Raw genomic sequence first — 24,562 nt, 5'->3', positions numbered from 1 at the left:
ACGCCACCTTGTTGGGGGATGGGAGGGGGCAAATCAGGCATATCGTCCTCCCAACCCCCCACTCCTGCCATTGTCAGCCATGACAGGCCGCTCTTGTCTTTGTGCGGCGGCCGTCCTAACTTGTAACATTTTCCATGTGCGCCGAGACAAGACAGGCCCGATGGATGTGCCGCTGCGCTGGCTTGTTAGGTGGCACCATGCCAGCTCCTCCACTTTGGGATGGTACAGCTGTGAAAATGTACATGAGCACCGGCCCCCCTGGGGGTCACACCGGGGACACGGCTCAGATCTGAGACCCCGCCAGGCAAGCAAAGGGAAGGTCAAGCAGCTGGACAGAGATGGGGCAACGAGGGTGCCATCACATGGGAGGGAGGGCTCGGCCACGGGGGCCCTTGTGAAAGTAACCGTGCATAACAATGAAGAACGGACCCTCGCACTCGCAGTGTTAGGGCAGAGACGAGCACTGGGTGGGGTGCAGCCCTCCCCCGCCGATTAGCGCATTCCTGGCCGTCAGCTGCCTCTCGTCACAGCCTCGACCGGGCCGCGCGGAATAAACAGACCCCGATGGGAGCCGCATTGGGGGGGGGGCGCGCGAGTGTGCATGCGTGTGCAGGTCTGTTCAAGTGTGTGTGTCTGTGTGTGTGGTGAGTGTGTGTGCGCCACTCCATAAAGCACAACTGGATCTGCTAATCAGGAAACACCGAAGCTGCTGAGTGTCTGAGGAGGCGCAGGGCACTGACTGGGCCTTCAGGGGGCGCTCTTTTCAGATTAGCCTTCAGCATCACATGGTCATCCCACAGAGTCGACTGCAGCCTCCCGAGTGACAAAACAGCAGGTCACTTCATATTCCAGAGGATGCCCACATGGCAGAGGGTGCCCGGGCAAGGTGGGCACTGCACAGGATGGGGGTCCTACGATTTAAGGGTGAAGCAGTTGAGATGTTTCAATCGTTCCAGGTCAGGACAGGAGTCGGAGCAAGTTCCCACACCCACAAGCCAACCCACCTCATCACCCGTACACCCCCTAGTATGCCCTCCAATAACCTGGCACCAGCACATATTTTCAGAAAACACTTTATTAACGTGAGATTACAAAGAACGTTTTCGGCAGTTAAACTTGGCCTGCAACAGCACCTCTTGGACTTGAGGCTGAGAGGTGCTAAATCACTGCTGCAATCCTCCTGCCAGTCCAGGAATGTGCCCATGTGCCACTTAGCGGTCCTTTCAAGAGGGCACAAAAGGCTCTGGCATCAGCAGCGGCTGTCCAGGGGGTCGAGAGAGAAGATGGTCCCTTCCAGCGTCAGTCCCAGTTTGAACCCCTCCTAGGATACAAGAGAAGGCCGTCAGCGGCAAAAAACATCTGCAACGGCTCACCAGGCGAGCAGCAGGGCACGGGGCCAAATGCCTCGCCGATGATGCCGCCGATGCCGCCTCTGTGAGGAGTGAGTTGAGGGCCAAGAGCATTTATTACTGCTGACAGCACGCCCTTCTCAGGACCCCAAACCGTCCTGGGACTTGACAGATACGGCCCATCTGCTCCGCTCCCTCGCCGCTGCGTCACGCGGCCGCACCCCCAGCAGGCACCCCATCCGGCAGGACCCCCCAAAATGAAAAAGGAAAGTACGAACCATCGGTGCCGCTGGGCAGCGGGGCAGCAAAACAAGACAGAGACTGCAGTTAGAGAGAGAGACATGGCAAAGCTGGCACTGACACGCACACACACACACACACGAGCATGCACGGATGTAAATGTCACACATACACACCACACACACAGTAAAGTGTGCAGTGTGACAGTCCATTGCACACACACACACACACACACACACATACTGAGTCACAGTGACACTCCCTCCCACACACACATACGCACTCACACCACAGACGTCCAGTTTCTCATGCACACACACTCTCCGTGTTGGCGCGGCCCCAGAATTCCATTGTCTCCTCTTTGCAAGGGACACAGCCTGCTTTGAGGACCAGGCTCTCTGACCCACCCTTTTATACCCAGGGGGTGTCTGACGCAGAGGCAGTGACAGGGTGGCTGAGGACACGGACCAAAGTCCTTTTGAAGTTCGGTTGAACTCACGCACACACATTCACACAAACAAGTTGGCCACTTCAGACAGACACACAGATGATGTGGGTGGGATGTCACACACACATTGGCCTCCTCTAAAACAGTGACACACACACACACACACACAAGGGCACCTGCATCTCATCGAGCTTCGACTGGACGTCCGCCGGGAAGTCGGCTGCCTCACACAGGAAGGGGTCAAAGGGCTCGGCTCCAAACAGATCCCTCCCTAAAAGAACAGGCAGATGACACAGCCCTGTGAGTGAGATGCCAGGGGTGAGGAGGGCACCCACCTCTCAACAGAAAACCAAAGGGCACTCACTGGCCTCGGTGGACCTCAAAGGCAGTGGTGGTGGAGAGCGGCCACAGGTGCTGATCGACACTGGTGAGGCAGGCGAGAATGGCACCATGTCAAAGACGTCAGTGGAGGGGGCGCCGGTGCTGCTGGCCTGGAATCAGAAGGGAGTGCAACACCAACATTACTGAAAAGTGACCACCCGAGGCTGATGCCAAGCTGACAATGTCCTGGCCTGCAGGTGGGAAAGGCACCTGCCTGGACACCTGCACATTCAGACTGGTCAGCACAGGTAACTGGTCAGATATGCCACCCTGGACAGAAGACTCCATCGCTGTCAGCCCTGCTCTGTCCTCTCCCTGTGCTCCTCCCCTTCACACAGTCCTTGCGTCCCCCTTAACTGTGGTCCCTGTCCCTTGTTGAACTCTCCCTGTACTCTTCCTCCTTCTATCCTCACACTGGTACTTGGTCCCTGATGGTGCCCACATCGTCTCCCTCCTTCTTCGCTTCTCTACTCGCATTTTGTTGAAGGGGAACCCTCACCTCTTCTCTCCTCTCCTGCTCTGCCACCTGGGGCACTCGAGACTCCTTAACTGTCATGGCTTCTCTTCCAGCCCAATTCAGACAGACCGCTACCTTGCTGCACTGGTGAGGACCCCAAGATCCTCCAAAGCTGGCACCCATTGGCTAATTGCTGCACTTTGACTTCTGTGACACGCCCACCTGGCACTATCAAATTACGGCCCACGTGTGTCATTTGCTCCGTCCAGTGGCCTGGCATCTAACTGCAGTCCTCCTCCGAGCTGCTACACACCTCTGTGCCTATAGGCTTCCCTGGCGCAGGCTCTGCTTCTTCTCTTGTCTCTCGCCTTGAGGATGAGCAGCTGCATCCTGTCCTGCTGAGCTAGCGTGGGCGCGCACACGCACACACACTCACATGCGCACACACACACACACCCTGACTTCGGCCTCTCATATTCACACAGGATGCACCCACCGGAGACAGGGGCACCGCCCTCAGCTGCTCTTCCAGCACCCGCACCTGCAGCTTCAGCTGGCTGTTCTCCTGTTCAAGTTCCTGAATCTGAGGAAAGAAAAGCCAATGGAGTGGAGCGTATGGCCACCCGTGCCCAAGGACCTTCAGCCCGCAAGCGCCTTACTCTCTTCTGGAGGCTTCCCAGCTGTTTCCTCGTCTCCACGTCCTTCCCACCGGACTCCAAGAACTTCTTGTAAGCCAAGTCGAAGGCCTGCCCAATGGTCAGTGTGATCTCCTCGGCCTGTCAGAGAGAGTGGGGTGAGCGCCAGCTGGCGGGTCCCCCCGGCTCCCCGCGCTCCGCACTTACACACTTCTCGCTGTCGAAGACGTAGCATAGGTGCTTGTTGGACTCAGCGTCCTTGCAGATGAACGTGAAGATCCGCTTGTCCGTCTTGTCGTCCGCACAAAAGGAGATGCGGTGCAGCTGGCAGTTGTGCTGGACGTCCTAGTGGAGAAATGCACATGTGGCATCAGACTGGAGGGCTAGTCAGTGGGCAGTGAGCAGACAGTCAATGGTCATTACCCAAGCACCACCTGGGAGGGCAGCAGCCTTGCCTCACTAGAAGGTGGCATTAAATCTTCTCACCAGACTTCATCACAGCACCATCTGATGCCCATTTCCAGGCTTGGCCACGGGCCGCCTCTCCCCTCTCAGCACTTGGCAGGATCTGTGAGAACGCCATTTGTTCCAGGCCTGATTTCAGGGCACATTTTTCATTTGTAACAGTGTTAATCCAGGCACACCCGGCATCAGCAGGGCAGCCCATCGCGTCGCACACACATCTGGGCCGAGGCCACCTTGCTGCTTACAGGCTGCATTGGCACTCCTGGGAACATAGCTAAGGAGAATGAGAAGAAACTTGCCTTAGTCTTGAGGTCCAGGACCTTCACCCCGTAAATGGAGATCTGCAGCTCCACCTTGGGAGTCTTCTGTCCTTCGGATTTTTTGATGTGTCGAGCAAACTGTGAAGACAAAAGGAGAGGTGTGAGGACTGTAGGCATGGATGTGGGCACCAAGAGACAAGGACAAGCTGGGTGGCTGCTCTAACAGGCCCTATCCGCCCAGAGCCTGCCTGCTGGCACTTCCCAAGAGAGACGCAGCAAGGTACATGTGGGCATGACGTGGCTCACAGTGTGCCATATGTGAGTATGACCTGGCTATGATTTCATTTCTCCAACACGTGAGGGACTGGCAGGCCCACCGAAGTGGGTGACAAGAGGAGATTGACTCCTGTTGAGTCAGCACAGAGGCCTCGGCTTCTTCACCTTCTTCCTCTTCCTCCTCGTTCTTCTCCTCTTGGTATCTCTCCCCACCCCTCCACCTCTCTTTCCTCCTCTTCATCTCCTTTTTCCTCACCTTCTTCGTCCTCCTCTTTTCTCAGGCCACCTCCCTAACAGGTTTGTTACCCACTCCTGGACTTTCAAGACGGCTGACCGCGAGCTTCAATGTGTTGCTGAAGAACAGCTGAAGCTTGCCTCTTACAGACTTCGTTGATGTCTGGGTTCGATTCGGTTACCTCCCCTGTACACCCCCATGCCGAGTAAGCTTTACACCAGCCTCCTGCTCCACATGACGATGACAGAACCTGGCAACATCGACAACAGAAGCCCAGGTCATCTCCACTTCCTCAATCTAACAATGCAACACTCAACTGCTTTGCCCCTCTCCGCTCGCCCGCCCGATGTTGTGGTGACGTGGTTGTTACAGGATACCCGACGGTGCACAACCTGAACTTACAATTACCTGACCGTAACGTTCGTGTGTTGTGTTTCCCAGGCACACGAATTAAAGTTGTTGAACGATGAGCCCCAACAGTCCTTGAGAAGCACGAGGACAGGACTGTTGGGACACTTGTGATCCACACTGACGTCAACAACATTCAACATCAGCAGTCAGAACTCGTGAAGACGGACTTCACAACTTTCATTCAGGCCACGAAGAAGGGGATCCCGGCTCGAGAATCGTTATGTCAGGTCCACTTCCAGCGCTCCGTAGATCACATGAAACCAACAGTCGACTCTTGGCCCTAAACACAAGGATGAGAACCTCCTGTGAGAGATGAAACTTTGGCTTCGGTGACAATTGGGACGTCTTCTGGCAGAGAGCGCTTTTCGACAGACATGATGGCCTGTGTCCAAACAGATTGGGTCCTCTCTGACAATATCGTTCTTGACTACGTAATTTTAGTCCAGATGTTCAGCAGAATGCAGTGTTAGGCTGTGGTCATTCTGTAGTGGGCTCACCTGTAGATGTGCACAGCATAAGCACCATAATAACAAACCATAAACACTTTCTTAGCATTTCAAGCTGTCGTAACGCTCTGCTCTTCTGAGACCTGAAATGCAGCTTCACTAATATTAGAGCGTTAACTGGCGAGACGTTTTACATCAGCGATAAGCTCAGATGGTGCGTCGGTGAGCACTGAAGCAGCGCCTCCAAATTACAGCTCTGCTCGTTCAGTTTGAGAGAGCAAAAAAAGTCGTTGGTTTAAGTGAGTATTTACTCAGGCCCACTACGTCTAAAAAGGCTGGTTTTGGGACTTGGGCATCTTTCAAGTACCTTGGAGTGTGTCCCGCTCTCTCGTATTGACTGCTCATAGACCTCCTAAATATAAAGTGTCCTTTATGGAGGAATTCTCAGGCTTCGACTCTATAATAATAACTAACTAGGACAGGCTCCTAAGTGTAGGCGAGTTCAATTAGCATGTGGACCCGAAAACAAGAGAATTCCTGAACTTCCTGCACTCCTTTGCCGTCAGTCAGCACATCAGCCAGCGCACACATAAGGGAGGACACCTGCGGGATTTACTGATTTCAAAAGGGTGACAAGTTGACGTGAACGTCGGCGTATTGGACCACTTTTGCATATTATTTGATGTAGAAATACTGAAAACTCCAAATGTTATTCTGTTACATCTGCAGCTTCAGGTTTGCTAATATTCACAGCAATCAGTCCGACCTCAAGAGCACTGACTGTGTAACCAGTAATGCTAAGATGAGAGCTGCAGGTGACATGGCGGCCCCTGAAAAGACAGGTAAGAAATCCTCCAGCACTAAAATATCGTGGAAGGCCCAATGGAGAAAAACTAAAGCGATGGTCCACTAGGAAACACTGAAGGGACAAATGACCGAATATAGCGTGAGGAGCCGTCCTCTTTCTCTAAAGTTCTAAATGTTGGTGCTGGTAATCCAAGCGTTTTATTCTCAACTGCTCATCATCTTCTAAAGCAGCGCCCTCATTGGGACGCCCCCTAAAAACCACTAGTGAAACTTATGAGGCTTTTGATGGATTTTTAAACATAAAATGAATGACATTAGAAATGACAAAGTACATCCCCCTCAAGTTAACCCCATTGTACCCCATTGTGCTCTTTAAAGTGAGTTCAATTCTTTCACTTGAATGGATTGACCTGAACTACACCGAATAACCTCTCAGCTGAAACCCTCCACCTGGGCCCTCGATCAGTCCAGTGGGCTTCGTCAAAGTCTCCGATGTGCCCGCCGATGATGCACTTGACATAGCGAGCTCGTTATTAGATACGGGGGTCTTCCCTGACTGTTAAACCCCTGCTCATCTCGGCTCCTGTGTCTGAGAGAGTAGCCAATGCAGACAGAGGCCACATGTCTGTTCTCTGTCTCTTTGACTCGAGTGCAGCGATCACCTGGGGCCTCATGTATAAACGGTGCGTACGCACAGAAATGTTGCGTAAGAACTTTTCCACGTTCAAATCGCGATGTATAAAACCTACACTTGGCGTAAAGCCACGCACTTTTCCACGGTACCTCATGCCTTGTCGTACGCAAGTTCTCCGCTCGGTTTTGCAAACTGGCGGCACCCAGCGTCAAAGCAATGCTACTGTTCTTGTGTGATTACTCATTATTTTCATGACGCGGCTTTATAAATACACAGAAACTAACCGCATATTGTTTATTAGTGTAATGCATCTGATTGTAATTAACTCGTAACAATATAATGGTCCAGGGAACAGCCATAGTATTCCAAATACCATAACTGCTTTAGCGTTGTTACTCTCACTTCTTCTTCTTCTTCTTTCAGCTCCTCCCGTTAGGAGTTGCCACAGCGGATCATCTTTTTCCATATTACTCTCACTGCACCACTCGGAGTATTTATATCACTGTATCTGAGTGTGAATCACAGCAGCAGCTGATCGGAAAGAGAATTATCGGTATACAGCATTAAGGACACGCTGTCTCAGCCACTGCAAAATGTTTTAAAGCCTTTCCTGTACGGACCTCGCGGTTCAGAAACAGTTTAATCCCAAGAACTTTAAATGCACTCAATCAATTGCTCCTTGTAGAACTGTTTGTACTTATAAGTACAATCACCTCACTGTAAACTTGCACTACAGTTATAATATCTCACAACCTGAGCCACTTTATAAAGCGCGTATTTACATATGATGACGATATCATTTTTAAGGTGAAATGCAGCAAAATATGTTTGTTAAATTATACACATAAAACTTTAACTTCATTTAAATAATCTATATTCTTCACTGGGAGTGTCTTTAAGGATAGAATAATTAAACATGTACTACGAAGATATTTCAATGTTCTTTAAACGTTTTGAAGAATCGGCGCTAAGCTTACAGATGGCTTAACTTCTATTACAGAGCTGATTGTGTGGCGATCGGTTACTTGGGGAAAGAAAAGCAAGGACTGCAGTGGCGGCTACGCCAATATATATTGAATATAAAACAGAAAGAGAAAATAACAACACAGCTAAAAACGCAGCACAAATTTCGACAAAAGATAATGCTTGTCATGAGCACGAGGCTCATGAAACACATGTTTAATAATGTGCTTTAGCTCCTATCATCATGAAAATGACATCACGTATACATCTCAGTATTTTAGTTATTCAGAGAGCTGTAATATCACAAATGTAATGGACTCTGTGTCCAGTTGGAGGAAGAGAGCCAGTTTAAGAAGCAAGTAGTGATTCACACACAGAGCACATACGAGTAGAAGATCAAATACAAAACAAAGCATTTAACGTGCTACTTTAATTACGATGTGATTTGAGAAACTGGTTAATTAAACGATTTTAAGATGAAGTTTATAATGTTCTACTAAATGACAAAATAAACTACATGATTAAAGTGGAAATGTCGAGATTAAAGTTGACATTTCGTGCTTTTTCCCCACCGTGTGCCTTTTTTCTCTGTACCCTAATAATCTTTCATATGACACTCAGACAGTGGGCTACAACTCTTCTTTTCACGGCAACTTTGATATGTGACTTCTTTTTTATTTCCGCACTGTGCGATTTTGTGAATGTGAGCTTTCAAGTTTCTCCAACACGCTATGTCACTCGATCAACTTCCTTTTGTTGATTATACCACGGTTTATTTGAACAAATTGTATGTTTTTCCTTTGCCTCCACTTGGTATTCGCTGAAATTCTTATATTTTCCCCCGTGCTTTTCCCATTGTCTTTTCACAGAAGGCTGCGCTTAAGGGCGATTTATATTGATTTGCATATTCAAATAGGCGTAATTCTGGGAGGATTTGGGGCGTTACAAAATGCGCGTGCACGAGAGTTAGTTTTCACGCTGATTGGGATTTATGTAACGAAAGAACGTGGAAGTTGGAGTACGCACAGATTCCTGCATCTGGATTTTTCTGTGCGTAAGCACATTTCGGCTTTTGTGCTTACGCCATGTTATAGTGCGAGTTCTACGCACGGCGTTATACACGAGGCCCCTGGGCTGCAGTTTTTCACATAAGGATGTCACACACGTGCGAGTAGCAGGCAGCTAAAGGGTCTGAGTAAGTGTAATAAAACATCCGACCGGGGGCAGCGGAGTGCACCGACTGTCTTTCTCAGTTCCCTGCAGACCTTTCCCGGGAAATCCTGCTAGGTTCCGGCGCCTCAGAAGACGTCACTTCCGAAGCCGGCCATTCTGATGACATCAGTTCCTCTCCAGACCTTTAAAGCCTCCATCTTGGGCTACTATAGTCAGTTCTGTTTTGGACTCTGTGATATGCACATCGTGCTTCTGATATAAAAACCCTTATACAAAACAATATACGGGTGGCTGCCTCAAACCTTTATAATGTCTTGGACTCTTAATTGTCACAAGGAATATAACACAAGTTAGACTTCTCATAACTTTACAAGATGCTGAACAATGCTTTGATTAGATTACTGCAACGCACTCCTAACAGGACCACCTAAACAATGACTGCAGAATGCAGCAGCCAGAATCTCAAGTAGAAAAAGAAAGTGTGAGCAGATCACGGCAGTCTTAGCGTCGTTAGACTGGTTACCCGTGCCATTCAGAATGGACTTTGAAATATGAAAAATGGAGTAGAAAGCCTTAAATACTCTCATCCCATCCCACATTTTAGAACGTTGTCCCCCTACACTCCAGTGGTCACCAACCTCAGATCTTCCAGTGGTGGTCTGCTTACAATTCCAAGATCCGACCTGAGATGGACTGGTGAGGCGGCCTTCTGCTGCTCTGCACTTGACCAATAGAAAGTCACCAGGCTGATATTGAGAAACATTTAAAAAAAACGCATTGCTTTACTTTGGCTTTCTCGTAGTTGTACCCCTGACAGACTATATGGGCTCCACCATCTTTACTAATCTCTGCTTTTATGGTTCTACTGTGGTAGTGACTTGTACCCCCACCACCTGATCAAGGCATCATGAAGCCCCCTGAAATGATAGCATGAAGGTGGGGGTCTCAGCTGTCCACGAGACCCACGAGATGAAGCTGAAAACAAAGACGACAGACTTAAGAACATGTATGAGAGGTGGAATGCCCAGTGGGGCTGGGTGGTCTTTCGGCCCCTCTTGAACCCCTGCAGATTTTTTTGTCCAGTCTAACTGGAGCTATTTGTGTTTTTTCTGTCCTCTCGGCTGGCAGACCTTCTCACCGGACTCATCCGTGATGTTGTATATAAGGACGCCATTTCTCTTCTACTTGACGTTTATCTCTTCTTTATGATCACATCGACTTGTTGCTTTTCCTTTCTTACGTATTCTTACATATTATGGCTTAATCTGTTTGTTCTTTTCTTGTAACTTTCCCTTTGACATTCTGTAAAGCACTTTGATCTCCATTGTTGCTGTTGGCGGTGTTGGTGTTGCTGCTGTTCTGCAGGTGCCCGCCACCCCAAGTGTGATGGTCCCACCGCGTCTTAGGTGTTGCCATGTCTGCTCACTGGAAGTCACCCGTTTTTAAAGAGTTACGAAGGCCACGTCAGTCACGCCGCATCTCACAATTGATGGAGACGTTGGAGGGTGGTCTGTCTGCCTGTCTGTCTGTCTCTCTGTCTGTGTCTCTCTGTCTGTCTGTCTTTCTGTCTCTCTGTCTGTGTCTGTCTCTCTGTCTGCCTGCAGGTCTTTCTGTCTGTCTGCCTGCAGGTCTCTCTGTCTGTCTCTGTGTCTGTCTCTCTGTCTGCCTGTCTGTCTCTCTGTCTGACTGTCTTTCTGCCTGTCTGACTGTCTGTCTGTCTTTCTGTCTGTCTGCCTGCAGGTCTCGCTGTCTGTCTTTCTGTCTGTCTGTCTGCCTGTCTGTCTGTCTCTCTATCTGCCTGCCTGTCTGTCTGTGTCTCTCTGTCTGTCTGTCTGTCTGTCTGTCTGCCTGCCTGCAGGTCTCGCTGTCTGTCTCTCTGTCTTTCTGTCTGTCTGTCTGCCTGCATGTCTGTCTCTCTGTCTGCCTGTCTGACTGTCTTTCTGCCTGTCTGACTGTCTGTCTGTCTTTCTGTCTGTCTGCCTGTCTGTCTGTCTGTCTGTCTGCCTGCCTGCCTGCAGGTCTCGCTGTCTGTCTCTCTGTCTTTCTGTCTGTCTGCCTGCATGTCTGTCTGTCTGCCTGCCTGCAGGTCTCGCTGTCTCTCTGTCTGTGTCTCTCTGTCTGTCTGCCTGTCTGTATCTCTGTCTGTGTCTGTCTGTCTTTCTGTCTGTCTGCCTGCAGGTCTGCCTGTCTGACTGACTGTCTGTCTCTGTGTCTGTCTGTCTGTCTGCCTGTCTGACTGTCTGTCTGTCTCTCTGTCTGTCTGTCTGTCTGCCTGCCTGCAGGTCTCGCTGTCTGTCTCTCTGTCTTTCTGTCTGTCTGCCTGCAGGTCTCGCTGTCTGTCTCTCTGTCTTTCTGTCTGTCTGTCTGCCTGTCTGTCTGTCTCTCTATCTGCCTGCCTGTCTGTCTGTGTCTCTCTGTCTGCCTGTATGTCTCTCTGTCTGTCTCTGTGTCTGCCTGTCTGACTGACTGTCTGTCTGTCTGTCTGCCTGTCTGTATCTCTGTCTGTCTGTCTGTCTGCCTGCCTGTAGGTCTCGCTGTCTGTCTCTCTGTCTTTCTGTCTGTCTGCCTGCCTGTATGTCTCTCTGTCTGTCTCTGTGTCTGCCTGTCTGACTGACTGTCTGTCTGTCTGCCTGTATGTCTGTCTGCCTGTCTCACTTTCTGTCTCTCTGTCTGTCTCACTGTCTGTCTGTCTGCATGTCTGTATGTCTGTATGTCTGCCTGTCTGCCTGTCTGCCTGTCTGCCTACCTGTCTGTCTGTCTGCCTGTCTGTCTGTGTCTGTCTCTCTGTCTGCCTGTCTGTCTCACTGTCTGTCTGTCTGCATGTCTCTCTGTCTGCCTACCTGTCTGTCTGTCTGTCTGTCTGTGTCTGTCTGTCTGCCTGTGTGTCTGTCGCCCTGCCTGTCTGTCTCTCTGTCTGTCTGTCTGCATGTCTGTATGTCTGCCTGCCTGTCTGTCTGTCTGTCTGCAGGTCTCTCTGTCTGCCTGTCTGTCTCTCTGTTTGTCTGTCTGCCTGTCTGTCTCTGCCTGCCTGTCTGTCTCTGTCTGCCTGTCTGTCTGTCTGTCTGTCTCTCTGCCTGTCTGTCTCTCTGCCTACCTGCCTGTCTGTTTGTCTGTCTGTGCCATCACTTTAGGCTGGGACTTCATGTCGAGTGGCTGTGAGTACAGAGAAGGACAAACCAAAGCTTAGTGGTAGAGAACAATAAGTGCCAAGGTAACAAAGAGTGCCAAAGTCACAAATTACATTATGGGGACAACAATTTCAACGCAGTGCATGCCAGCTGGGCACAGACAGCAGGATGAAGAATTCATGAAGTATCGTCGTCTAAACAGGCAACACCCCTGAGGCGGGTCTTCAAAATGGTGTCAAGACCAGCAGTCACCCTGAAGACATCACTCAAGACTAGAACAGACAGCACTGGGGACTCCGATGACATACCTTCAACTTGCGGACGGCGTCCTTCACAACTTCAGTGCCTTTGGGTTGGTCGACTTCTGTGCTCCCGAGGAACTGCAAAGAAATCTCAGAGTTAGTCAGTCGGGCATCGCCATCGCCAGGCCTCCCTCTAAGACGAAGCCTATAAAGAAGGACTTCAGAGCATTTATGTTAGGCAGTGGGGGCTCACTGGGTGGTCTTCTGGACCCCCTTTCTTTTCTTTGTCTACCTTGGTCTACTGATCCATCTTATGTAAGTGTGCGCTGTTTGTTTTTTTGCTGATTTCTTTATTCTTATCTAATTTTAATTTGCTTTTCTTCTCATGCAGCTACTTGACATTATGAAGACGCGCTGCTGTTATTCTCATCAAACAGTGACAGTGGCAGTTGGTTGTCAGGCCTTGCCAGCCGGGACACAGGGTGCCCCTAGTGACGAGCTCCAAGTACACACAGGACAGCCACAGGACCTGCCCACAGGGTGACTTGGGCATTCTTGTTCAACTTTGGTTTGAGGATGGCATCCATCTTAGATTTGCACAGACATCCAATCGGCGCTCCACACTCTCACAAACTCACTGACGACCCCCACTAGGCCTATGAGTTGGGTGGCAGTGCCACGTCATGTTCAGAGATCACCACCTCCAAAATGGGCAGACACTCCGCACAAACCAATTAGGCCCACTCAAAAGCTCACTGCGGCGGCCATCTTGTCCAGACTCCCATTGCTTACTAGGCACTGCCCCTTTGAACCCGTTTACCGAGGGAAACTCCCAGACAAGCGAAGGCTCAGCGGGTATCTCACCCGTGGCTGCAGTGACGTCCGCTCAGCCCACTTTTCTCTTCAAGCGTCTGCTGTGCCATTTGTCTTTCTAGGCTCTGCCAGGACAAACTCTGACAAAGGGATGGAGCTTCTAGGGAGGCTCCCGATTGGTCCACCGTTTTGGCACACCAGAGATCCCTCCCACTGCCAGACCCCAAATCCACCAGAGCACCACAGCCAGTGAGACTTTGGAACTTCAGCCCCCTGGAACCTTTGACTCTCAGGTGGCACTGGCCAGGGCACTGGGAGATCAAGCGTCCGAGCGCCCCCTGCTGACTGTCAATGGGCCCTGACAAGCCGACTATGAAGTGGCTACCTGTGGTACGTAGCGCATTTCGAGTATTGAACCCCTGATGCCAGCGCCATCTGCTGGACATCCTGGCATACTATGGCCATAATCTGGCAGTGCAATTGTCTCATATTTGGGAAAGTTCTAACTGTGAATGCCAGCCAAGATGTGCCCACCAAAATAGAAAACATAATTTTATATAGCGCCTTCCAAAGGAAGATTGTCAGTCTGAACTCGGTCCGCAGGTGATGTCACATTACCAAAGACAGAAAAGCTGGCAGCCGACCTAAAATTCATGGTGCCATCCAAGAGAGAACAGAGCAGCTCAGTCTGTGCCCGCTCCGAGAGCCAGAGGGCACCAGTAGGACAAGAACACAGTGGGTGGGTCAGGGATGCTGGCACTGAGCTGTCCTTCCAAGGACGACGGGTGAAGCTTGAAGGAGGTGCAACAGCAGCATAGCAAATGAGGACTACAGGAAATCCACTTCTGTGCCCACTCAAAGAGGCCAGATGGCACAACAACAAGAAGGGTCCTGACCAGGCATGAATGTCAAATGACCCCCAGCAGAGGGTACTAGCAAGCTGCATACGCTGAGTCTCATTCACACTCCCCTCTCACATTTGTCTGAAATGGGATGCCATAGGGCGTAAGCGGCTGTGCCCATCTGTACCCACCTTAGCACTGTATGCTATGTAGTGTCTGGCCAGGATGTCAGGCGTGTGCATCCAGGTTTTATCTGGAGAAAGAAGAAGACAACAAAAATGAAATGCAGGGCACCCAAAATCAAGGTGCCTGGACTGGGCATCTGCAATGCCAGTTTAACTGGCACACTAAGAGCAGGGTATCAGGCAAACTGCCCACTGAACAGTCATACCCAGCCTCTTAAACTTGGCAGACCAACACCTCTGGAAGTCAAACCCGAGGACTGACTGCAGTGGTAAGCACATTTTGAAACGGACCCCGGGCACAGTGGCACCCAGGCACTTACAGCACCATACTACAGAAAGTGACAATGCAGTGGCATACAGTGGCAGTGGCATACAGCCTCAACCCTAATACCCTAATAGGGCATCTTAATCCTAAAGGCACTGTCCTGGGAGACACCACCACAATGAATTGGCTACAGCGCCAAAAGAGATGCCCATATACCCCTGAAAGCTGTGCAAAGGGGCACCTTCATGTGACATGCAAGTTGACAGATGGGGGCCTCCAGCTGTTGTTCCCCTTTACTTATCAGCACCCCTCAAAGCGAAAAAAGAGTTCAGAAATCAGCAGTGCCCTCTGAAGTGGCAGCAAAGCCCCCAGAGTGTGTCCACACCCTACGTGAATAACCAACCAGCCTGCCCACCCAAGGACACCTCGGGGCAAACATGTGTGGCAGCCCAGGACCCTATGATTACTTCACAATGCAGTGGGCACTTCAGACCCAAATGTCTAGTGCAGCAGCCCCTCACGCTGCCCCCTAGTGCTACCACCTCAGACGAGCTACTCTGCCCCCTAAACATGCTGACCCGCTGGGCACACAGTAATTCCGACCCAGGCCTGAACCTTGCCAGTTTGCATGCAGACGGGCGACACCATGCCTGCCCCTGTTCTTACCCTTCTTCCGGCTAAAAGCGCGGTTCATGGTGGCTCGAGGTGCTTCTGCTTTGCCAGGGTCTGCCAGAGAAGCTGTGGAAGACAAAAATGGAACAAAATAAGTCGTGTGGTCGTGGCACTGGGCACAGTCTTGGTGGCACCTGCCGAGTAAAAACCACAGAGACGCGAGAAAGTGCACCACAGACAGATGACCACCCACACGGCTCTTTAAACCCACGTCCAGCTTGTCGACGGCAGCAGCTGGCAGGGGGTCCTGACCCCAGCGGACGGCCGCGCAACGAGCTGAAGCGGCGTACCTCTTAGGAGAGCACAGCGTCGGCACCCAGGGGCGCGCAGAGGCTGCGTCCGGCTAACGGAAAGCAGACGAAGGCCAGCTGGGAGTGCACGCTGGGTGAGAGACACGGCCGCGGGCCACACAAAGACCCTTTGTTGGCAGAACTCGCATGAAAATCTGCTCAGAACAAGGCGGGCATTCTCCTGGGGATCAGCCACAGCTCAGGACCTCGGGCGTCACGGCACTCGTGAACTCGGCGCTTGGCGGCTGACAGGAAGTTGGAGCTCAACCTAATCGTTTTCAGCTGTCCGCCTCGGTGCATGCTGGTCCTGGCGCTCGGCGGAGGCCTGCGAGGAAGGGGCACGAGACGCAAGCAGGCGACTGGGAAGGGCGAGCCGAACCGGGCCACGCCGGCCCCCCACGAGGGGCAAAGCAGGGACACAAACAGAAGGGATTATAGTAATGGGCGCCGAGGGCCTAAATCTACACATCGGGCACTGGCAGTGGGCTGAACCACCCATAAGGTGTGCCAATACACATCAGGGTCACTGCACCAGAGACATAAGGGGGCTGGTGAGAAGGAATGGCAGTGCCATGCTGTGACTGGTCACTTCTAGTTGCTGTGCTGAGCCACTGGCTGGCCACGGTGTCGAGAGCTGACCTACACCATGGTGACACACGTGGGCCTTTAGGTCATCGCTTGTGACGTGCCAGCCTTAAATGTTGTGGATGTGACCCTGGACATGCATCTGCCAGGCACTGCCCCTCAGCCCAGTGTGGTGCCCCTCACCATGGATACTAAGAAGCTCGACATTCCCTAAACACAAGCCAGTACAGCGCCTCTCCCCACTGTGTTCACACACCATAGCTCCCACTTGGGCATCAGAGTGCCCACACTATACCACCTTTCACACTCTCTCTCACACCCCAGTCCTCACATGACCCTCCAGGGCGTATCCCACAATTCCTCAGTGTGCAGCCCCAGGGCCATGCTGGCTGTGTGACCCGGGACCACTCAGCTTATGGCCTGGCCTCTCTTGCTGGACACATCCTCCCTTGGCAACAATTAAATGCTGCCATCTTTGAGCCAGTGACCTCACGACACCCATTTGTTGATAGTGACTGTGTAACGGGGGGCCGACTCCCAATATGACCAAAGACCCCCAGTGGTTGACACCCTCTCTTACGACTGTCTGTCTCTCCAGAGTGACCTTAAAGGACATCGACTGCCGTGACGTTATGTCACCCAGATGTACGTCTGACCAGCTTTGCTGCAGTCACACATGTGGTTTACTGTGGCACAGCCAGAAACTCGTGCCAGCGCTCTGAGCCTGCAGTCGGTGCAAGGCACCATACAAGACTACAAGCCATATTCACATGGGCACACGGTAAAGCAGACCTGGGACACCACAAAGGGCCAAAGGGGCGCCAGCTTACATAGCACCCTTCTCCTATATGATGTCACCTTGAGAGGGAAGCGGGCGATAATGAAATGGCCCTTCACCAGTGTGTGAGGAAGCCAGCATGGGCACTGGTGAGCAAGCTAAAGTGGCACAGGCCCAAACCGTTGAGTCACAGACAGACTGGCGACGACTGGGTAGCAAACTGACTGAGGAGAGCATTTGGTTTGGACAGCTGATTTCATCCCCAGCAAGGCCACCTGGTCTGACAATGTCTGCTTCAAAATGGACACCCACTTTGACCTGAGCCATAACAGCCCACCTCCAGGGGCACACGGTGACCTCCTGCCTTTTGCCTGCTGCTGCTGCTGCTCAAGCAGGCTGCAGTCCAGGCAGCAGGGCTCTGGGGGCTATTGAATGGCACCCAGGCCAACCTCCTCAGTTTGCATGAAGACCACCATCTTCCAGACGGATGCCATGGTTCTCTCCTACTGTCCAGGGCATCATCTCTGTTACCTTACCACCTGGTCATTGATGAAACACCCCTTGTATGCACAAGGACTCCCAAACATAATACCGGCAGGCAAGAGAACTGGTCTGGTGCCCACTAAACTATGTACACATGAAGGAGCAGGATAAAGACCACCTGGGGCCACAGGAGAGGTGGGCACAGCAATCATGGGCTGCCAGTACTACAAGGGTGCCAACTGAAAGCTTTCTTAACAGACAGCAGAGCTGCAGGAGCTTCATGCCTCAGGGTCCCAGGTGACATGTGGAGTTGGCAGGAGCTGCTGTTGTCTGTGGGCATCGACTGGCACTCACTTTCTCTCACACTCTAAAGATGCCAATGTGAGGTTAATTGGAAAAGGAGGCAGACTGAGAAGAACAAACTTTAGAACACATGACAAAGTGTGGCAGACAGGAGGACGAGGACAGGGACAGGAGAGAAGAGGACATGACGTGACTGAGGAGACATGGGCCAAATGGCAGGAGGAGCTCAAAGGACATGAAGACGAGGGGACGATGACGTCAAAGCAGTGCTACCTGAGAGTGACTGCAATGCCAGCATTCAGTGGGGCTACAGCACCACCTGACCTCCCCAGCTGCCTGGCAATGCCAGTTTTAAAGGATGCCAGCGTCAACCGAGGGAGCTGTTTGCATGTCTGACGGTAGGCACTGCAGCCGCCGCAGTGGTCACCTCGCTTGGCTTTAATGTTAGTGTGTTTGGAGTCACCAGCACACGCCATTACGATATGTCAGACAACAGGCTGTCCACTCGGGCACATGCCCAGGACTCGTCCGGGTGGTGGCGGCTCTCGTCGTCACTTCACATTCATCACAGTGGGGTGCATCTCTGTTGGGCAGGTGTGCACGGCAGACCAGGCTCAGTGATGCCCTGGCATTCCAGTTGAAAATAAGCAACTCCGAGCCCCTCAGGCCCACTACAATGACACCGCAGAAGTCAATGACGAGGACAATCGGGAAGTGGCCAAAATAAAAGGCGCAGGACAGGTAACAAACAGGTCATAGTGTTATTAGAGGGTCCTCACTGTCATGTGTGCAGGGGCCAGGGAAAATGGGACTAATTAACATGTCACCGTTGCTCTATGCCATGCTTGATGACAGGGGGCCATGAAAGGCGCTTTATAACGCAGAGATATGAAAGCTGGTAGCAGTGCTATGTAGGTGGACTACAACTCCCAGCAGCTCCAGCAGAGCCCCAGTAGAGGTGTCGGGGTTGCTGGGAAGAGGAATAATTAGGTGCCATCTTTAAAAAGGAGCCGGAAAGACGATCATCCGTGTCTGTTTGTGTTTGCGTGTCGCCTGCGGGTCCCGTGCCCACCTGTTTGAGTTGGATATGTCGACATCTGGGGAGTCTTCATCAATAGCTGGAGCTGGCAGGACAAAACTGTTTACAGGGGGTTTCACTCACTCCCCTCATCATCATCGTCACCTGCTGCACCTCACCGGGTTCGAGCCGAGTGGGTCAAAGGGGTGGCATTTTGTGCGCACATTATTTGTTTATCAATATTTTATTATCTGCTCATTTTGAGCCACTTTACTACGCGTCTCTGTGTCGGAGTGTGCCAGCCGGGTCAAGCCTCGATGCATTCCTGGGGTCCCCGAAATAAAATAAGTGAATCACCCATTAAAACCAGTAAGGTCTTCTCTAAAAAAGACAAAGATAGAAAAGAAAGGAGCTATATCATGGATAGATGTGAAAGTCACTCTATAATAGAGAGATGGATAGGTGTGCAAGGCGCTATATAACAGATAAGCATAAAGCACTATGCAGTAACAGCTGTGAAAGGCAATCACTTCAGCTTGTTCCTGAACCTTCCCCCTAAAGTGTCACCAACGCGCCAGCAGCAGCAGGGCACTTCAAGGACACAGCAGTAACAACGCCCCAGAATTGAGTGGCCTGGACAGACGATGACAGTGACACCCGCCAACCCCAGGATGTCCACGAGGCACCCAGGATGCACAAACGCAGCCGCAGGAGATCTGCAGTTCTACAGGAACATCAAAGGTGGTCCTAACGTCTGCCCGAGGCAGGCCAGTCTACCCACTGTGTGCCACAAGCCCTTTATATGACACCAGAGGGTGGCATCGCAGTCCAAAATGGGGGGCAACTAACATGGCGAAGCACAGGGTCCTCGTGGAGGGTATGACAGTCCAGGCCTCAGCTTTCAACTGGCACACTGACCCTAAGAACCAGCATAAGAGCCCCGAGGTGGTGGCGAGCTGGAAGGGCAGACTTGCATCAGCAATATCGTGAGGTGCCCACCTGTTTACAGACATCCACACCGGGCTGCTCCTTCAGCTGGCTGCCAGTTGCACCTCATTGCAGCTCCTCCTGTTGATGCTTCTGTAAAGAGAGAGCAGACAGTAACTGGGGCAAGTGGGCACAGACCCCATGCCAGGGCACAGAAAACAGACACACCAGGATTTAACAGTCCTTTCCACCCAACTGTACCACTGTGCCCATGCCAACATTACTGATACAGACAGCCAGTCAGTACCCCTCATTCTACCCAATTACTGGACTGACCAGCCTGGCACAAGCACACCAGGACACATGGACCGCAAAATGCCCATTCTTCGCCCTAAACCACAAGGAAAAGAAGGAAGCCACTTGGCAAGTCCCTTTGCAGGTTTTTCACCATGTAAGGCGCTTAATGCACGAATGTGTGGGCACCTCATGGGCACAGTAAAAATGGTTAAGTGGGCAGCGATTGAGTGCCAGATGCCCCTTCAACTGACCTCAGGTCAAGAGACTGACATTTTGCATCTGATCATCTGGCATGATGCCCTCATTTATAGCAAGTGGGCACAGTGCCCACATACTTACACTGACCTAGAAACCATTAATGGGCTGGCACAGCTCACTCATACTTACAGTTGCCCAGCATAGAAGTACCCATATGAAGAGCTGGTAAAGGTGGGAGCAGTGTCAAAGGGCATAGATGCCTGTAAAACATACGTGAACTTATGCCAGCCAAAACACCTGTGCCCACCTGGCAGATCTCATCTGCATTTACCAGGTACTAAAATCACTGCCAGCCTCACAGTCCTCTGATGGTGCTGCTTTCACAAGGCTTATGCCACCTTTCTTCCTGGCATCCTCACTGAAATAGCCATGGTGAGTGATGGTGAGTGGCAGGTACCTTAAGACCACACCATCAGCCCACATCCAGGATTCTGCCCTGATGCTTCAGGGTGCCCATCTCCTCAACAAGCCACTCTGCACAGCTGTACCCAACCTAGTGCCCACTGTTGAGGCAGAAATGTGAGCAACATCATGCGGAGGTGCAGGCAGGGGTGGGCTCTCTGAGAATGAGTGAGAGGCACAATCTGCAAAACTGGCGCCAGTCAGAAAAGACCGCCGTAAAGGCGTGCCAGTTGTACAAATGATGAGTGGCTTTAGGGCCCTGGTCACAAGTGTCATTATGGCTCCCAGAAAGCTGCAGTTCACTGAAGACGACAGGAGGGGGCACTGCAAGTCAAACCTCTGCAGACACAGGTTGGCACAGTGCCCAGCTAGTAAACCAGTCTGAGCTAAAAATCCATCACACCACATGCTGGGGCAGAACCAGTGATTGATGCCAAAGGACACATGTGGCACCTGGGGAGGACAGCACTGCCCTCAACTGCTCCATCCAGTTGGTCCCCTCATCGTCTTCACATTCATCCTGTCTGAGGTGTCGCCCATAAAGCCACATGCCCATCATAATGAGTTTGTCTGGAGCTAAATGGAAGTCATGGGCACACAGTGGTACACTGGCAGAAGTTTACCTCATTGGCAATAAAGGGAAAAGGGATGCAACCAGGCACCCACATCTAAGGGGGCACATTCGGCTGCCAACTATCCATCCACCATCTGAACCCACTCTGCCCAGCTCAGAGTTGTGAGGTCATTTGCCAATCCAAGTAGCATCAGGCACCCAGCAGAAACCAACCCTGGATGGATGGTAGGGCACACTCACTATGTCAATTTAGACTCACCAGCCAGGCAAAGAGAAGTGGCTTTGGCGTGTGGGCACAGAGAAAAGGTCAGAGCAGGCGAATGATGAGGCTGGCAATTTACAGCAATGTGGCACTGTGCCAACTGTGTCAGCCAACTAACTCAGATGTTGCTGAGCTGGTGCAGCAGCTGGTTGGAGGGGCTCTTGGCCTTCAATGCCCAGTGCACCCCCGAGACTGACAAGAGCTCTGTGAAATCAAAGCAAATACTTGCAGATAAGGCCTGGCGCCCAGCGCAACGGCCGAGACATTGGCTGATGCCACAGGGACTTTGCTTGCATGCCAGCTCGGGGATTTCACGTTCATGTTCACAGGTATCATCATGTGGCCCAAAGATGGTGACATACTTAATCACCCCTCACGCCACTGATGACCACCTTCTCCCTTTCCTTGCAGAAGTCCGAACGGCCACCTGCGTTGGCACAGCCATTGTGTGCTCAGGGTGGTGGTCATCAGGCTCCCTACCATTCATTCTCAGACTACGAGAGATTAGTTGTCTGACCTAAGAAACCCCAAGTCTTCTTCGTCTTCCTTGGCACAGCTTTAAACTTTCTGGTCGATGCCCCATTCGGACCGCTGCCCTAACGATGAGCCGTGTAGGCACGGGTGCAAATAGCATGGCACTGCCTGTCTTTTCCTTAACAATAGTTAGTAAAAGACTGGTGGGTGCGTGCTTGTACCCGTGTCCACACTGCTCACCATCACCACAGCACTCTGTGGACATGCCAGCTGTGGCCCTATAAACCTGTTAAGGGTGCTAACAGCAATAAAAATGGCTCGACCCCCTAAGACTTGGCGCCCACATTCCAGGATACCCTTTGCCACCAGTGGGCAACAGTTTGAGCATTTCAAGAGCCCCTCATCGTGTCCTTGCTCCTGGAATTGCTCCCTGTCTGTGAGAGCCCGCTGGGTCAACCCGCTTGTCCAATGCCAGTTCTACAGCTACTGCTCATTCTTGGTGCCCTCATACCACACAGCCAGGCACCCCCTGGGCTCAGAGGTGACAAGCCAAATCGAGTGCCCTAATCCTGAGTTGTCCCCACATGACACGCGGCTGCCTAGATGTTCCCAGTAAACTGTGCTGAGGGCCGACGGGCACCCTGAGACACCGAAAGTGCCCAAACAGGCCCGTGCTTGTTCTGCTCCGATCGAGGCCGCCTTACATAAGCCGCCATTTGCTCCAATTTCACGGCAAACTGACTCAACACAATCCTGGCACCCTGGGAGTTCTACAGGAGGCCACTGGTCCGTGAAAAGGGGTCTGTGACGGGACCATGGGCAGACTGAGGCAGGCAGCTGGGTGAAGTGGGCAACGCAGTCAAGTGACCATGTAAACAATGGAGTAAATACCCCTGGCATGCCAGCCGGCCCACCTCTACCTCTTGGCCATTGACACACCGCTGCTTTTGGGATAAATGCTGGCAAATGACAGAATAGGTCACTGTGGGCAATGCCAGCACGCCAGCAGTGCACATTCCCTTCATCTACTTCCTCATTTTCTTACTGTCTGCTGCCACCTTGCCCACTGTATGGGGTTCTAAAGAGAAGTGGGTGGTCACCACAAATGTGCCCACAACCCTGAGAAGAGCAACTGACCAAACAAAGAAACTGACAGACTGAAGAAGCATTCCAACTGAGTGGCACCCCCAAATGCCAGCGTGTGCCAGGCCACATTGGATCAGAAGCTGGTCGAACAGATCACTGAGCAGCAACTCGGGGCGCCCAGGGCCACAGCTGGCACATCAGCATAAAGGGATCCCCCGGAGACCACAACGTGCTCTGTGCCTCTGAGACAAACAAGGCCTCTGTCCATATTGGCAGGAACACACCCTGGATGGGATGCCAGTCTGTAACACCAAAAACGTTTAAAGCTGACAATCAAGATGGCACATCTTAGACCTGAGAACATGCAAACTCCACACAGATGCCAGCCCAGTTCTAACCTTTCTGATGCCCCTCACCATCCACCTTAATCCAGCTGATCTTTAACACCAGCAGATGCGAATAAAACCTCAACAAGAGGTCAGTGGGGGCAGCGCCCACTACAACCTCCCTGGTGGCCACTCCACATTCACTACCTTTACCCCCCCTTTTATTTCATATAGCGCCTTTTCTGGGGTCAGCCTCATCTCAAGGCTGTTTATGCCAGTCCGAGTCTCTTCATAATGTGACACTTTTGCCACCAGGCCAAGGTGACCCAATATCTCCGCAACTAACGGTTCTCAAGTGAGCCCTAAGACCCCCGACACGAGTACCTCCGCACTCTCCGGCGCGCACGCCCCCCAGCAGTCCCACGCCTGCCCCTTCGGAGAGCTCAGGGGGTCCCGTGACGCCACCACGGCCACTTCCTTACTGGCGTGCTGTCCAGCCCGCTGATCACTCCGAAGCTCCGCTGTGCCGTCCACTCTTGCGCATGTCGCCTTGAAACTTTCGGCGCAAAGTTGTCGGTCACTCGTGAAAACGAAAATCGGCCGGCGGCGTCTCCTCCACAAACTTCGGCTCCGCCACACGCCGCGCTGCGCTCCTCTCGGTCTGGCCGTCTGAAGACGCTCCGCGGGCACGAGACGCGGCGCTCGGCGTCGGGGGCGAGCCGAGCAAAGCGCGCGCCACCGGCCCTGACGTCAGCACCCGCCTAAAAGAGAAGGAGGAGCTCGCGGACGGACGCGGCTCTATTGTCCCAAACGGCGATCCGTAGGTGGCTCAGCTTGTAGCGCTGTAAAGTGCGGTTTGCTGCGGGCTTCTTGTCTTTCATTTTAGGCGAACAGTAGTGGGGTGATGTACTGAGAGGCGCAGACAGCGATCGCCGCACATTGACTTCATGATGTATCTGCTCTAAGAACATTCAGAATACTAAGAGAAATACTTGATATCTTCTTCACGATGAAATGCACTAAAGCATGAATTAAACATGGGTGGCGGGGGGCACGGTGGCGTGGCAATAGAGCTGCTCCATTGCATTAAGGGGTCCCCAGTTGTATGTTCAGTGTAGTACAAAGTCCCCAAAACTGCATACATAAATGGGTATCGCACAGGTTTAACTGGA

At 51.9% G+C, this 24,562-nt stretch overlaps 1 protein-coding gene across 3 annotated transcripts; it reads right to left on the bottom strand.

Annotated features, from left to right (window-relative positions):
• Positions 1–1,057: 1,057 nt before the first annotated feature.
• Positions 1,058–24,108, bottom strand: gulp1b (GULP PTB domain containing engulfment adaptor 1b). Of its 3 annotated transcripts, XM_039757928.1 has the most exons (12): positions 23,873–24,108; positions 19,784–19,864; positions 15,322–15,393; positions 14,397–14,458; positions 12,617–12,688; positions 4,275–4,373; positions 3,718–3,855; positions 3,535–3,651; positions 3,372–3,458; positions 2,402–2,528; positions 2,214–2,308; positions 1,058–1,321 (listed from the first exon to the last, which is right to left on the bottom strand). In XM_039757928.1, the coding sequence occupies exons 3-12, from the start codon at positions 15,347–15,349 to the stop codon at positions 1,250–1,252; spliced, it is 897 nt and encodes a 298-aa protein (XP_039613862.1). In that variant the 5' UTR covers positions 15,350–15,393; positions 19,784–19,864; positions 23,873–24,108; the 3' UTR covers positions 1,058–1,249. The 3 variants fall into 3 exon arrangements, with proteins under 3 accessions (XP_039613862.1, XP_039613865.1, XP_039613864.1); XM_039757931.1 differs by lacking the exon at positions 19,784–19,864; XM_039757930.1 differs by lacking the exons at positions 19,784–19,864; positions 23,873–24,108 and adding an exon at positions 15,618–15,873.
• Positions 24,109–24,562: the final 454 nt, after the last annotated feature.

Source organism: Polypterus senegalus, chromosome 6 (assembly GCF_016835505.1).
Source record: "Polypterus senegalus isolate Bchr_013 chromosome 6, ASM1683550v1, whole genome shotgun sequence".
NCBI classification, from domain to species: Eukaryota; Metazoa; Chordata; class Cladistia; order Polypteriformes; family Polypteridae; genus Polypterus; species Polypterus senegalus.
This window is presented reverse-complemented; position numbering and strand designations above follow the sequence as displayed.

Coding starts and splice junctions, on each gene's coding strand:
- gulp1b (XM_039757928.1), bottom strand. CDS start 15,349: ATGAACCGCGCTTTTAGCCGGAAGAAGG. Junction 12,689..14,396: donor ACATAGCATACAGTGCTAAG/GTGGGTACAGAT, acceptor ATTTCTTTGCAG/TTCCTCGGGAGCACAGAAGT. Junction 2,529..3,371: donor GGGCGGTGCCCCTGTCTCCG/GTGGGTGCATCC, acceptor TTCTGATTCCAG/GCCAGCAGCACCGGCGCCCC.